Genomic DNA, 15,578 nt, shown 5'->3' on the forward strand with positions numbered 1-15,578 from the left:
TGCTTTAATGCCTCCTCTTGCAGCTATAGCTGCACCTCCTAAGCCAACGCAGCTGCCTACTCAACCGTTGCCTAATCCAAATATCAAATCTCAGCAACAACAACAAGCTTATTCAGCTGATGCTAATCAATACCCAGCCTATTCTTTATCACTAGATGATATTCACCTTCGATCTGGGACTACTCTACCTAATCCCTCTCATCCAGTTATTACTGAGGTACAAGAAGAACAGCCAATCTCTGATTCTAAAGATGTAATACCTCAGAATCAAATATTACCACCATTTCCCCATAGATTGAAAGACAAAGAAGTTTCCACTGAACAACAGCAAAGCTTTGATATTCTTGATCAACTGAAGCACATTTGTGTTAAAATTCCATTGTTGCAAGCAATAAAGGATGTCCCAATATATGGTAAGGCATTGAGAGAAGCATGCCTAAAGAAACCTGACAGAAAGAAAAAGGATCCACAAACAGTCCATGTTATGGGTCAATTGGTTGATATTATGTTAGGAAAAATTGCTATTCCAAAGTATTCTGATCCAGGTAGTCCTATTGTGAGTATAGTCATTAATGGCAGTCAAATAAAAAATGTTTTAGTTGATCTAGGGGCAGCCATTAATGTAATGACAAGGGAAGTAATGAAACATCTAGAGATAGATAGTTTAAGGGCTACACCCACAGTTCTCCAACTTGCTGATGGCTCTGCAGTAAGACCTGATGGTATCATAGAAGATATAGTAGTTATTCTAGATTCTTGGGAATATCCTGCAGACTTTATGATTTTATCTCCAAAAGCAACATTGGGGGGATATCCAGTCATTTTGGGAAGACCATGGCTTGCCACAGTTGATGCATATATTGGGTGTAGATCAGGAGACATGACTATTTCAGATGGCAGTTCCACAAAAACATTAGCCTTGTATTCCCCAGCACAACCTCAGTTTGAACAGCAGCAAACTGTTTGGCCTATTTTGGGAGAGGAATCTGAAGAAATTGACTCTATTAATCACATTATGATGATTAATCGAGTGCCACTCATGCAGTTATATGATGAAGAATCAATTCTTTATAAGGTTCTGATAAATGAGTTAATAGAAGACCAAGAATTGCAGGAATTGGTTCCGAATATTGCAGGTTTGGACTTTCCTGCAGCCACTGATATCTTGCATACCTTGTTGCCGCAGGAATTGTCTTATTCTCATTTTTCTGATATAAATCAGATTGATCTTACTATCAAGATAGAGGTGGAATTGAATAAATATTTGAACATCAATAAGAATATAGCAGACACTCAAAAAGATAGTCTAGTAGACTTGCTGAAACTCCATAGAAATGCTTTTGCATGGGATTACAAGGATATGAATGGAATAGATCCAGTAGTTTGTACTCATCGCATTTACATAAAGGATGAGTGTTGCCCCTCAGACAACCTCAAAGAAGAGTCAACCCTGCCTTGAAGGAGATAGTTAAAGAAGAATTGCATAAATTGTTGAAAGCTGGGTTTATCTATCCTATCTCTGACAGTCAATGGGTATCACCTTTGGTGATAGTTCCTAAAAAGGGAGGCAAATGGAGAATATGTGTTGATTATAGGGCCTTGAACTTAACCACAAGGAAGGATCATTTTCCACTGCCATTTGTGGATCAGGTATTAGATTCTCTTGCTGATAAGAGATATTTTTCATTCCTGGATGGATTTAGTGGTTATAATCAGATACAAATAACTCCTGAGGATCAGGAGAAAACAACATTTACTTGTCCATGGGGCACTTATGCATATTTTGTTCTTCCTTTTGGGTTGTGTAATGCTCTAGCCACTTTTCAAAGGGCAATGATCAGTATTTTTTCTGATATTTCTCAAGATATTATGGAAATTTACATGGATGACTTTACAACTTATGGGTTTGAATTTGATCAAGCATTAGGTAATTTGAAGAAAGTTTTGCAGAGGTGTGAAGACTACAACTTGTCTCTAAACAGTGAGAAGTGTTTCATTATGATGGAAGAAGGAATAGTCCTTGGTCATCATATATCTGTACAAGGCATACAAGTGGATCCAGCAAAGATTGAGGTTATTCAGCATATTAATGACCCTGTGAAGCAGAAAGATGTGAGAAGTTTTCTTGGCCATGCTGGATACTACAGAAGGTTTATCAAAGATTTCAGCAAAATTGCAAGTCCCTTATATTCACTGCTTACTAAAGATGCAGAATTTAAATGGACCTCAACATGCAATGAAGCTTTTTTAAAGCTTAAGCATGCTTTGACTCAAGCACCAGTTCTAAAAGGACCTAATTGGTCTCTACCATTCCAAATCCATACTGATGCATCTGATTATGTTGTAGGAGCAGTGCTGGGACAAAAAGTTGACAAGTTGGAAAATGCAATATATTATGTCAGCAAGAATTTGCAGGGACCTGAATTGAATTATACAGTTACTGAAAAGGAAATGCTAGCTGTCATATATGCCCTTAACAAGTTTAGACACTATATTACAGGGTATCCCATATTTGTGCATACAGATCATACTACAATTAGATATCTCATGAATAAGCCATCAATCATCGGTAGACTGGCTCGTTGGTTATTGTTGATGCAGGAATTTGATATCACAGTTGTTGATAAGCCAGAGAAGTCTAATGTTGTTGCAGATTATCTTTCACGTCTTCAATTGCAGGAAGATTCTACAATGATAGATGACACTTTTCCAGATGAGCATTTGTTTCTCATACAGGCTCATACTCCATGGTATGCTGATATTGCCAACTATTTAGCTGCAGCTAACATGCCAATTTCTTTTTCTCCTAAGGAAAGAAGGTTGCTAGTTGAAAAAAGTTTTAACTTTTTATGGATTGCTGATTGTCTATTTTATACTGGACCTGACTAAGTCATGCGAAGATGTGTCAAAGAAGATGAAACATATGACATCCTGCATACATGTCATGATGAGCCATGTGGAGGTAATTTCACTGCCAAAAGGACAGAATTGAAAATACTCAATACCGGATACTATTGGCCTACATTACACAAAAATGCAGCTCAGTACACAAGGAAATGTGACAGATGTCAGCGAATGGGCAGACCTACAAAGTTTGATGAGATGCCACTATATCCTCAAATATCTGTTACACCATTTGACAAGTGGGGATTAGATTTTGTTGGCCCCATTGATCCACCTTCTAATGGCAAATCTTATATCTTGGTATGTACAGACTGTGACAAAATGGGTAGAAGCTAGAGCTATGCAACATGCAAGAGATAATAAAGTGGCTGAGTTTCTCTATGAAGAAATATTTACAAGGTATGGAGTACCAAGGGAAATTGTCTCAAATCAGGGACCTCAATTTACATCAACATTGATAAAAGCTTTGGTCAATGAATACAATATAAGACATAAGAAATCTACTCCATATCATCCACAGTCTAATGGACAAGTAGAAGTTCCCAATAGAGAGCTTGAGGCTATTCTTACAAAAACAGTGTCTATCCACAAGAAAGATTGGTCTCATCGACTTTCAGAGGCAATTTGGGCATATAGAACAACATGGAAAACACCAATTGGATTCACCCCTTTTGAGATGGTTTATGGCAAAACAGCAATGATGCCTATTGAATTTGAGCATAAAACATTGAGAATAGCTCTACAACTGAATATGACATTGTCTGAAACACAGAAAGAACGCATTCAGCAGTTAAATGCTCTTGATGAATGGAGGAAGATAGCTGTTCAACAGACAAAATTGATTCAAAACCAAAGAGCAAGATGGCATGATAAATATATCAGAGAAAAGAAATTCAAAGTTGGTGATTGGGCACTCTTGTATGATTCTAGATATAAGGATGCTACGGGAAAACTCCAAACAAGGTGGTTAGGTCCTTATGAGGTAGAAGAAGTATTTCAGAATGGAGCAGTCCGTTTGTCCACAATAGATCCTGTTCGATTTAAACTCTTAGTGAATGGACACCGACTACGACTTTATCACAAGCCAGCTACTAGAGAAGAGTTCCTGCAGCAGTTTGCTCCCCAAAATGAAATAAAAGTTCCTGCAACAATGGCAAGGTTCCTGCAGCAACTGCCAATGATTCGGTATCAATTCATGAGCTTCCTGTTGCACTTGAGCATTTTGATAAAGGTGATGTTCCTGCAGCCTCTGCAGTGAACTTATTCACCGTATCATAATAAAATATTTCCATGGGAATATTGTTCTCCGTACATAAAGTTCTATCCACTACATTCCATTCCATTTTCTTACCTGTCACTTCATTTCATTTTGCCATCATTTTTGCCCAATTGCAGGTACGTGTATATTGTACTTTATTTTAATTATGCATTTATTAGTTCATTATGATTTTTATCCTGTTTAAATCCGCTCCAAACCCGAAATCTCGTCAGCCTGTGTGGACACGTGCTAGGTTAAGTTGGGGGGGGTACTTTATGGTCTTTTTTCCAATAAGATTTATTATCATTTTTTTTTATATCCCGAATTGATTTCCTAACTGACATTACTTATGATGATTATTATTTCACGCAAGTGAATAATAAGGTCCGCCGCCAAAATTAAGATATGTAGATTTTAGTTTTTTGTGAAACTGTCAAACATTTTGGTGAAGTTGCGGAAGTATTAGAGTAAAAGATGGGTGGTGATCTAATTCGCCATGAGCCAACGATCCATGAAGGGTTGCTGCAGGATGTTGTATGTGAGCATTAGTTCCGAAACCACGGCTGGTTGGATTATTTCTTGAAAATCAAGGATTTCAACGATGAAATAGTTGCGGAATTTATGCATTCCTTTGATGAAGGAGAAGCTACAGTCAAAGGGTTAAGGGTAATTGCTACGGAGCAGCGAATTGCAGAGGTCACAGGGTTGCTGCAGGAAAGAGATCTCTTTCCAGAATCAAAATACGCAAGGAGTGCCAAAGCAGAGTTCATAATTTCCACTGACAGACCCTTAATGGTGGACAGACAAGGGACTAGAAGGTTTTCTTTACCAGCACATTGGCCTCAGGTAGCTCTGTATATTATGAAATATATTACATGTGAAGGACAGTATTCAAATCTGCATTCACCACATTTTCAATTACTTAGTCATCTGCGTCATGGCCGGCGAGTTAATGTCCCAAATTTCTTGTATCATCTCATTTCTATAAGTGCTAAGGAGACTAGAAAATATGGAAATCGCTCTATTAGCCATCATGGACTGGTTAAGTTGCTTGTACATCGGTCCCTGAGAAATGTTTCACAAATGGAATGGGGTGTGTTTGAGGATATTCTGCAATTTAGGGTTGATGAAGCCCCTATTGCGAATAATCCGCCGGCTCAAGAAGAGATTGTTGCAGAAGATCTTTCTGGTGAAGATGAGGGTTTGCTGGTTGCTGAAGGAGCTACAATTATTATGGAAGGAAATATTGAAGCAGAGTCAATCGAAGAACGACCCTCTACTTCCCTTCAAAGAGATTCACTTGTTTTGCAAAGGGAAGGAAAGAATTGGAAAAGGATGAATCAGATGAAGAATTTGTTATCCGGCCGCAGGAAACTCATATTCTTCCTGCAGCCAAGAGGCGTCGAACAAAAACAAAAACTCCTGCATCTGTTTCAAAAGTGTATGTAAGAAGAACAAGAAGAAGGACACAGAAGACTCAACCTGTGAGTAATCCAGCAGAGGTTATTGCAGTAGAAACTTCGGAAGAAGAAAATGCTGCAGAGAAAGAAATGCAAGAAAACCCTGTGGAAGAGGAAATTAAAGAAAACCCTACAGAAGAAGAAATTCAAGAAGAAGTTGTAATGGATAAGCTAGCAAATCTTGCTTCAGTGGCATTGCAATGTGAGGAGACTGTTGATGATGTTCTACAGCAACCTGAAGAAAATGTGGGAGATATGTCAACTCAGAATGAGGAGTTTATTGAAGAAATCCCACGGTCTAAGGTAGGACCTATTAGACCTCCTTCATCCCTAACTAGTTTATCAATTGCTTTAAGATTTTTTAGGCAATGGGAAATAGAGAAGGATAGGTTGCAGGGGATAATTAATAAGTAGCAAAAAGAGATTGAAAAGAAAGATAATAGAATTAAGGAATTAGAAGCTAAGGTAGAAGAGATTTATGGTATGGTTCCTGAGATGATGCAGTGTAGGGCACCCCCAAGAATTTATGCAGTACATTTGAAAGAGCGGTATCTGAATTTCAGACTAAACCACATTGTTAGGGACCTTAATCCATCCTTGGAAACACCTGAGGAATTCTATCATGCTTATCAAACCTCCCCACATGCTGTAAGGAATTTGTAATGTGAATTATATTTACATAACTATGTTGTACCCCAAGATAGAGAATGGAATCCTTTATTGTATATTGGGGATATCCATCTCAGAGCTTTAATGTCATGGATCCAAAATGAGATGATCATAGGACCACAAGCCAAGGAGTTTGAAAAATTGGAACTTGACTGTCCATTGCCATTGAGGAGGGAATCAGAAGCACCCAGGGTTCTGTATTATGATTGGCAAAAGTTGCTAATAAGAGATGATGTTAGTAAGATAGTACTTCCAATGAGAGAGGAAGTCTATCAAGCATATGAACATTTGGTTCAGACCCACAGGACAATTGCACTAGAAGGGCTAACTCAACGCTGGAATCATCTACTAGATCATTTAAAACTGGGAGAACCTTACTCATTACAGAATTTTCATGCAGCCATACAAAGAGCCTCCAGATACATACAGCTAGGCAGGGAGAAATCCAATAACTGGTTGCCATTAATCTTTCAACCTCCAATCCTTATGTGGCCACTTTTGGCATGCCAACCAACAAAACATAATTATGATGCAATTGTAGAAGAAACAGCTAGGTGGTCCAGGTTAGAGAAAATGAAGGGATTTTATTGGAATTTGCCTTCCAAGGGAACCGGACAGGACACTATTGGTGATTTTAGAGTTTCAGCAAAAATCAGAAATTTTCCTTTTGCTGCAGGAGCAGCAAACCCTTAAAGTTGGGGGGCATGATAAGTTGATGCTTTGACATGTTTTTATCATGACACTTAGGGTTTTTTGGTATCTTTGGGGTTGCATTGTGATAAGTAAAGTATTGTGAATTGACTATATGTAATCCATGTTTTAAAACTGAACTTAAGAAATCATGTTTGAACTTTGTCTGTTAATTCCTGCAGCCATGCCAATTTATTCCTGCAGCCAAATGATTTGTCCCTGTGATATGCGGATTATTTAGAGTAATGTCATATGTGAGTTAATGAATGTATTAATTGAGTAAGATACATATGCATGTCCTTGTATGTTGTTTTTGTTTTAGGGCAGATAATAATTGATGTTGCGGTGGATGATTTTCTTTCGCGCCTAAGGACTGGAGAATCACGTTCAGATAACTGGAGGTCAAACTGAAGGGGATTTGAGCAAGCGCAATGTATGGCATAATCGGAGCAGTTATACTTCACCATGGGAGTTTTAACTCTGGTGCATATTGAATTCGCAAAATATCGCTTTGGCGTGCAAAGACTGTGGTTCGGTTTCAGATCCACGGTTCCTGCAGCCAAGCTCTCAGTTATCTCCTTCACCTGACAATTATCCGCCTCTTCTTCTAGGCGTAACTTGAGTTGTCCATTGTAATTGATCTTTTCTTTATAATAAGCTCTTCCTTCTTTCTTAGAGTTAGACAAGATGAAAAGGAATTAAGCAGAGTTTTGTCAAGCATTCTGAATTTTTCTCTTTTAGAATATGTAATCATTTTTAGGAAGAAATGAATAAGAATATGTTGTTCTGATCTGTTAATAGTACTTTGCTGGGAGTTTGATATCACTCATCCAAGGGGGCCCACTTGGTCAATGATCCTGTGTTTATGATCATTGAAGTTAGTTTTTACTTAGTTGCAGTAGAAGTTCATGACTAGATTGTTCCTGCAGCCACTGGAAATAGATCCGTTGACTGTTCCTGCAGCCAAGACAGAACGGTGTGATTTCTGTTATTTTAATTAGATCATTTCAGCAGTGTTTTGTGAAGCTTTCAAGTAGCCTTTTATGATTTCAATTCCTGCCTTTCCTTCCTGCATAATGTTAGTTACTGCAGTAATGCAAAATAATCCTTTAAGGAGCTTATTGCATATATATTGCAGACCCATTTCAAGTTTTACGTTCCTGGATTGATAACTAAATGAACACCAGCCATGAAAATAGTAAACTCTACCATATGAATGTCCAAACTTCGGATTGAGATTTCAATTAGAGGTATTATTATTATCATTATAGTTGGGGTAGACAGATGCATCTCTGGACGGGTGGCTAGGGCAGTTTGCACTCATACCTCACCCTCCCACCTCGCCCTCACCACACGCCATGGCAGTTGGACGGAGCCAGACACAGCATAGGACCACTCTTATCACAGATCAAGATGAGAGGACGTCTGTAGAGGAGCAGAACAGAGCAACTGGAGGTGGTGGACATGGCCCGAAGATCATCGATGTTGAGGAGAGCATGTCCGAAGGACTACTGGCAGGTCTTTACCTCACCCCGCCAGACCCTAGAAATCCAGCAGGTTCGCTTCAACAATTCTTTGGGGAGCTACAGGGGATTTCAGATATAGCACGCGGAATGGCACAGTTGACTAGACAGATGGATGCCGACAACTCAGCTGACGCTGAGAAGCTGTGCCACTTCATGACTTCCGGATGTGCGGACGAGTTTGCATGCCACTTTGAGCAGCACGGTGGCCAGACAGTAGTACACCGGAAATGGTACAAGAGTGGACGCACATGTGACTGGTGGAGGGAGTGGGCACCTTGGGCGCCACCTTGAGCAGTATGGAAGGATCTTTTCGTAATGTCTACCTACAGATGCGACAAAGTCAGATAGAGCAGCAAACCCAGCAGCTGTACGCAACAAAATTGGAGAAGGGGAGAAGTGTGCGAAGTTAGCTGTAGTAGACAAGAACCTGAGGATTGAGGTAGAGACAAAGGTGACTACTTATGAGGCCCGTTGCAACATGCAGAGGGAGGTACAGGTGCTGGCAGAACAGGTGGCTAAGCTTGCTCTATAGATGGAGCAGAAGGACAAAAAACTATTGGAGGCCACACACATAGTCAAAAAGGCACGGGAGCGGCAGCTGATAGTCAAGAAGAACCTCAGACTCCACACAGGGCAACAACCTTCTTCTTCAACCACGACAGGGACGCCCCCTCCCCCTTCTCAGTCTTAGTCTTTTGTTTTGTTATTCCAGCGCTTGTTGTCTGGAGACGACCACTTTTTTGGGGGGGCTGATGTTAGGGGTCAATAACACATGTTTGGCTTTTATGTTGAACTCGATATATGTTTTGAACTTTTGATGACATGGATTTCATATTCCATGAATTTTGTAGACATTTGACACTATCTATATTTCTAATGTGTAGCTTATTTCCTTTAGCGCAAGCCTAAAATTTGCACTTATACTTATGTGATCAATGTAAACTTGTGTATGTGCTTCTATTTGATGAGATTATTGTGTCTTTAATGTTTATTTATTAAAAAATGCATGAAAGAAGTTTGAAATCGTTAAAAAAATTTGAATTTCTTGGGTTTTTCAATTTGCCGAGTCTCGGCCGAGTCTGGGCGCCAAGTCTGAGTCTAAGTCAAAAATCAGCTTATCAAGTTCGAGGCGAGTCCGAGTCTTGTAACTTTAGTTGACACAATGAGATCAACTATTGGATATGCTTTTGTTATGAATTTACAAAGTGTTTCATGACAAAGAAAGCACCACCATATAGTCATCTTGCCTTCACTAAACAAGAGTACAAGGCAGTTACTGCAAGTTGTGAGGCCATATGGTTGCAACAGCTACTCTATGACTTCCAACTGAACCCAGTGACATCAACTCCATTGTACTGTAATTATCAATTGGTGAAAAACGGTGTATATCATGCTAGAACCAAACATACTGAGGTTCATCTTCACTACATTCAACATTTGTCTTCATCATTGTGCCACACAAGTACAAACTACAGAAACAATGACTCAATCACTTGGACCTGATCAATTTGTAAAATTTACAGACAAGCTTGGAGTTGTATCTAATTAGTCATTAGGGTGGAGTATTGGATATGCATAAACATATGTATTTATATTACAGAAGGTTTTATGTCTAAATACATAATTCAACTAAAAAATGTAAGTTGCAACCAAATTTAACTTCCTCGCATAATAAATTATCTCACACACACATTACATTATATGCTCATTTCCTCTATAAATTAGTGGATCTTTAGAATTTATTCCGGAGCTCTCAGATGATCATTTTGAAAATGTCCAAGGCTTATCAGATATTCTTTTTTTTGCAAATCAGTAATCATTGAAGTCAACTGGGTAACATTCAGTTGACAAATATAGACAAACAATTTGTGTGCCTTTGGCATGCTTACATGTTTTGCATGCATGGCAGGCCATTCAAAAAAACTGATAAAAAATCATTTTTGATTCTTTCAAGGGATAAATAAGGCATTAGTACCTTAGTGCTTTTCTTTACCTCTTCAAAATATTCCCAAATCAAACTGTAGAGAAGATCCAGTCTTGATACATCAGAAATTGCCATATTCAAAAGCCATCTATCATGGTGACAGATACCATGTGCAAAAGGACAAGGACAAAAACTAGTGGCACTATTAATATAAGAACCAATATGAAAACTACTGTGATTGATAGCAATCATTTGAGATGCAAGGCCCTGGTTGGTCGGGTTGCAGAGTTCTTATAGCTTTATAAATCAGCTCATTTGGATTCACAAACAATATTTCGAAACCAAGCTTCCTGGTTGTTTGATTTCCTACCAAGGTTCAAATGATAAGCATGAAATTGAAAAATGGGCCTAGCAAATGATGGCCTGTCTGCTCAAACAAACAACACTAAACACGTTTTTATTTGCAAAACAGTTTTAAAAATTAAGTCAAAAATATTTCTTTCTGAATTAACTCTTTTTCCAGATCCATGGATCTATAATGGGGTACCTTGGAGCTTTAAATTTCTTTCTAGAAACATAGTCATCCCTTTCTTTGTTCAAGAGAAAGAACTGTGAATTTTGATAGTACTAAAAGAGACGATTGTAACCTGTCCATTGTTTCATAGATGACTTTGCAACTAAGGCAACTGGTAAAAACCATCTTGATAGAAAATATAGTATCTACATTGTTTTAGGGACTCAATCAAAGAGATTTGTTTATCTTGGTAAAGAAGGCAGACTAATTTCATTTTATAGCTCCTTATGATAGTTTTTTCCAAGTATAACAAATGGCTCAGCTTTACCATCATATAAACCAATGCTAAATTCAAAATTTGCATGATAAGACATTAATAAAGAAATTTGCTTGTGTAAAAATTCACTTTAAAGTTGAAACTAAAAATAATAGGAGATACCCTTTTGGCAGCATAGCGGCAAGAATGAAAAGAATAGGAGGTCGATTACTTTCAGAATTCCTTGTGATTTTGCTGGAATCTCCACCCAATGTTGTCTCCTTATGCATATATTTCACTAAAGTATTGCATATTTCACTTCTTTCACATGATGTGAGGAAGGCGGGGCAGTACACTGTAAGACTGATTAAAGAAGAGACTAACTTGCAACCAAATTCTTTCACCACTGCTTCACAATTAATTAATGCTTGCTGCATCTGTACACCTGCACCTCCCGAAACAAGCAGCATTGTAGGAGGATCAAGCCCCAGCTGACCAGCCATATAAAGAATCTGCCTATGCAATGTTGCCTGTATGAATAAAATAGCATTGGTTAATTTACATAATCAATACTGTTTACAATATAGGTAAATATCAAATTAACTTTCAATCAAAGACACATCACATGATGGAAAGAAGCTACAAGAATTCATGTCATGCCCCTTGCAGCGAATACATATATACAATAACCTAAATCAAATTAATCAAAGGAAAAGAAGACATTGCATGCATTTGGTTCAGCGATTGGATAGGTATCATTAACATGCTAAGGAGAGAGCAAGAGTAATCACCATGTGTTAAGAAAGGAAGCAGCAAGTGCAATCCATTAGGATAATGGATTAGACAGCAAACGATTTGTTAAGGCAACAAATAGTTAAGAGCAGCGATTAAGAGTCAAGAGGAGGCGCCACCCTTTGAAGGGAAGGTTCACCCCCAACTGATACATCCCTTCAGCGATGGAGGACAATATAAGAAAGGAGGACGGGGGTGATAGAGAGGAGGACCAGGGATCAACAATTAATTGAAAATCACGACTTCAGAAAGACAGCAATCAAGGCATATATAATTGTTATTGAGGAGTAATCTTATTATCAACTAAGGTAGCGATGAATGTAATTAAGGACAGAGATGGATAATTAATTCACATAAGAGAGAAAATAAAAAACAATAAAGGGGCAAGCAGATTCCATTATCCATCGAAGGCAGGAGATTAAATTCAGTCAGCAACAGCAGTGGTTAGGACAGCAACAGTTCCAATCAAGAGAAAGGAAAGAGGTCCAAATTACTTGTAAGATCTATGCTATGCTTTAAGCATGAGTATTCTGAAATTAATCATTAGGTCTGCAAGAGTTAAGAATAACAACAACTAGAATTAACAATGTCAGTTAATGACTTAGTTATCTTAGAAACTTACAACTATGTTAACTAGACATAAATGTATGTAATATATTCATGGTATGCTTTACTCATCATATATATGTAATACACAACTTAAAAGCATAACGAAGTATGTTTAGAAATACATTCTTGTAAGGAAGGGTATGTGATGTAATGAAGGGGTGACGAGGGGCTCGTAAGTAGGCCGTTCTAGAACGACCAAAGTGGCGTCTAGAACTTTGAGGGCCCTTACATGGAGGAGTCAAGGAACTTGGTTACATTCTCTACCTAACCCCACAAGATATGGTTAATTTCGGAGAAAAAGACTTAAAGGGTAATTCCAATCACAAGAAGAAGGATAAGGATGGAAGTAATGAAGGAGAACGGTGTTAGGATACCTCACTAGGTAGACCACCTCATGGTAGTTGACCGATGGTCCCATGAGGCCAAGGGGGCTCTGGCTTTCAATCCGCTCTTGGGCCTAGGGTAGAGGATCTCTTGGACACCTTATTCTTCCTCCTTACTCCCACTCTCTTATGGTTGAGTTCCAATAAGGAATTAGACATAGCTAGGGTTAAATTTATGTTCTTGACCCTAGGTATAGAGAATTTATGTTTGATTATCCTTTTTAGAAGATTTTATATTATGGTTTATATACATTTCAATGGTTTCCTAACCTACCGCAAGATCTCAATCAGGTACACATCTTGTTCCATTTGTAGTTTTTCATAGAAATGGTGATTTAGGGAAAGAACTAGGATTTGTACAAAAAGGGTACATTGCAATTTAACTTTTCACCTCAACTAATTGAGGAGCAATTTATTACCATGATAAATAAATGTGAAACTATGGAAATATCAAGATGGAATGAAGTAGAGAATTTTTTTTGTTTTCTCACATAGTTATCCATGAAATTTCCAAATATACTCTAAGCTAAAACATTATTACATGTACCTCAAAACTAGTAAAATGGCATATTCGATCATTTTGACCTAACCAAATTGACACTGAAAATATGAAACAAACATGGAAGTAAACCATAGATTCATTTATTCAAACTAGACAGAATTTTAGCAAAACGATTGAGGATGGGGGGGGATGGATTTTAAGGACAGACAAAAATATTTCTGAATTCTCAGAACAAGCTATTATTAAAATATTCAAAATTAATGACTTTAAATTACAAATAAACGAAAAATACCTAAAAATAACATAAACAAATTACAAAAAGTTAAAATTTTAAAAAGTAAAGAAATAATTCATTGATTTGAAAATTTAATGGATGGACTATTAATCATGGAAAACATAATATAAAACATGATTCATAGTTTTATTGAAAGATGCCCAAAAACTAAATTCATCACGCAAAGTACATACGCACATTGCACGACAAGCCCAAAAATTGAAGTCAAGAATAAATTTGATACCTTGAAAAAAGTCGCAACTTGATTTTGTGTTGCTTGTCCTGCGTCCTCCATTCTCTTGTTATACAATTTATCTCTTATGTTTTGATATTATAATCTTTTATTTTTTATATTATTTATACAATTGTCTTATTGTTATATATAATTCAGAACCATTTATTAAATAAATACTTTATTTCTTAGATAATTTTACTTTTCTAGTTTATCTTTTCATAAAATTTGTATACTTTTGTCTATAAATTTTTATTTCTAGATAATATTTATATTTATCAAGTATTATTAATATATATTTAGATTTGCTTAGTATGGTATTTTGGCTTTAATTCCTTTTTGCATATTTTATATATTTATGATCTTTGTATGTGTTTTGTAAAGTTGTAATCAAACCTACAACCCCCAATAAATTCTTCCATATCGAGGCACCATACCCACATATCAATACCCGTCCATGTACTCATTTTGGCAACTTACCTTTTAATGAATGCTATCATAAAAGAGCAATAAGAACAATATGCTATTCTAAAATATTGGGGTGATGATTACAAAGAGGTAAATCTCATATAGAGTTTGATAATGTGACCAATAATTAAAAATATGATACTTTTCCACAATTAAAAAATACTAATAATAGCTAATACTATTACAAACCACCAAGTCACTGTGTCACGATGGTGATTGCATGCTAAAGTAAGCATTCTATTCTAATACCCTGACTTAAGACTTACTATAACGAAAGTAGAAAATACCAACACACTAATTGAAAACTAAAAACATGGTAACCGAATGAAACAATATATTCTCCAAAGGCATTTCTTAAAATTGTTCTTGGATCAAACAAAACTCCACCAAGTTGCTTTGTAACCCTCATAGAATTGTAGTTCCTAAGCTTTATTCCTAAGTTCCCAAATTCTACCTCCCTAACTCTTAAATTACAATTAGAAATCCCCTAAATTATTAGACAACCATCTATTGAACATATGTTGCCATTGATGCCAAAGGAATGTTGTCTTTGATGTCAAAGGAGTGTCAAATGTGCTAGTCAGTTGTCATTGATGCACTGGCATCCGGAAGAATGAAGAATGCATAAAACTGTCATGTCATATCAGAGCATTTTGAGTTGCGGAAGTATTGTAGTTAGCCATGTTGGTGGAATCAATTGAGGAATATTTGTAGCATAGTTGGACTACTCGCGACTCGGCTTGACTCGCCAAGCCCCTAAGAAAAAAACTCGGCAAAAACTCGAGGAAAACTCGGAAAAACTCGGGAAAAACTCGGAAAAACTTGGCGAGAAACTCGGCAACGTAAAAACACGCTTAATTTTAATTAAAAATGCATTTTTTTGCAAAATTTAATGAGAAGATGCATCCAATGAGTCAATAAATGATAACACAAAAGAAACAAGATGAATCTAGATATATTTAAATGCAAAGTGTCTACAAAATCGCATCCTCATGAGGAATGCTGATGGCTGGAAGCAAAATAGTAAATAGTTTTTGTAAAACCAAAAGTAAATACATCATTACAAATTACAATTACAACTTCCTCTTCCCAGCTCTAGCTAAAACTATTTACTATT

General features: G+C 37.1%; 1 protein-coding gene across 7 annotated transcripts in view; it reads right to left on the reverse strand.

Moving 5' to 3' along the window:
* LOC131078932 (diphthine--ammonia ligase) overlaps positions 1 to 15,578 on the reverse strand; it is a 211,421-nt gene that overhangs the window by 31,126 nt on the left and 164,717 nt on the right. For all 7 annotated transcript variants that reach the window (XM_058016786.2, XM_058016782.2, XM_058016783.2 and 4 more), the window contains one exon: positions 11,385 to 11,731. In XM_058016786.2, coding sequence (XP_057872769.2) covers positions 11,385 to 11,731 — 347 coding nt within the window. The remainder of the gene's footprint in view (positions 1 to 11,384; positions 11,732 to 15,578) is intronic.

The sequence above is a fragment of the Cryptomeria japonica genome, chromosome 8 (genome assembly GCF_030272615.1).
Source record: "Cryptomeria japonica chromosome 8, Sugi_1.0, whole genome shotgun sequence".
NCBI lineage: Eukaryota > Viridiplantae > Streptophyta > Pinopsida > Cupressales > Cupressaceae > Cryptomeria > Cryptomeria japonica.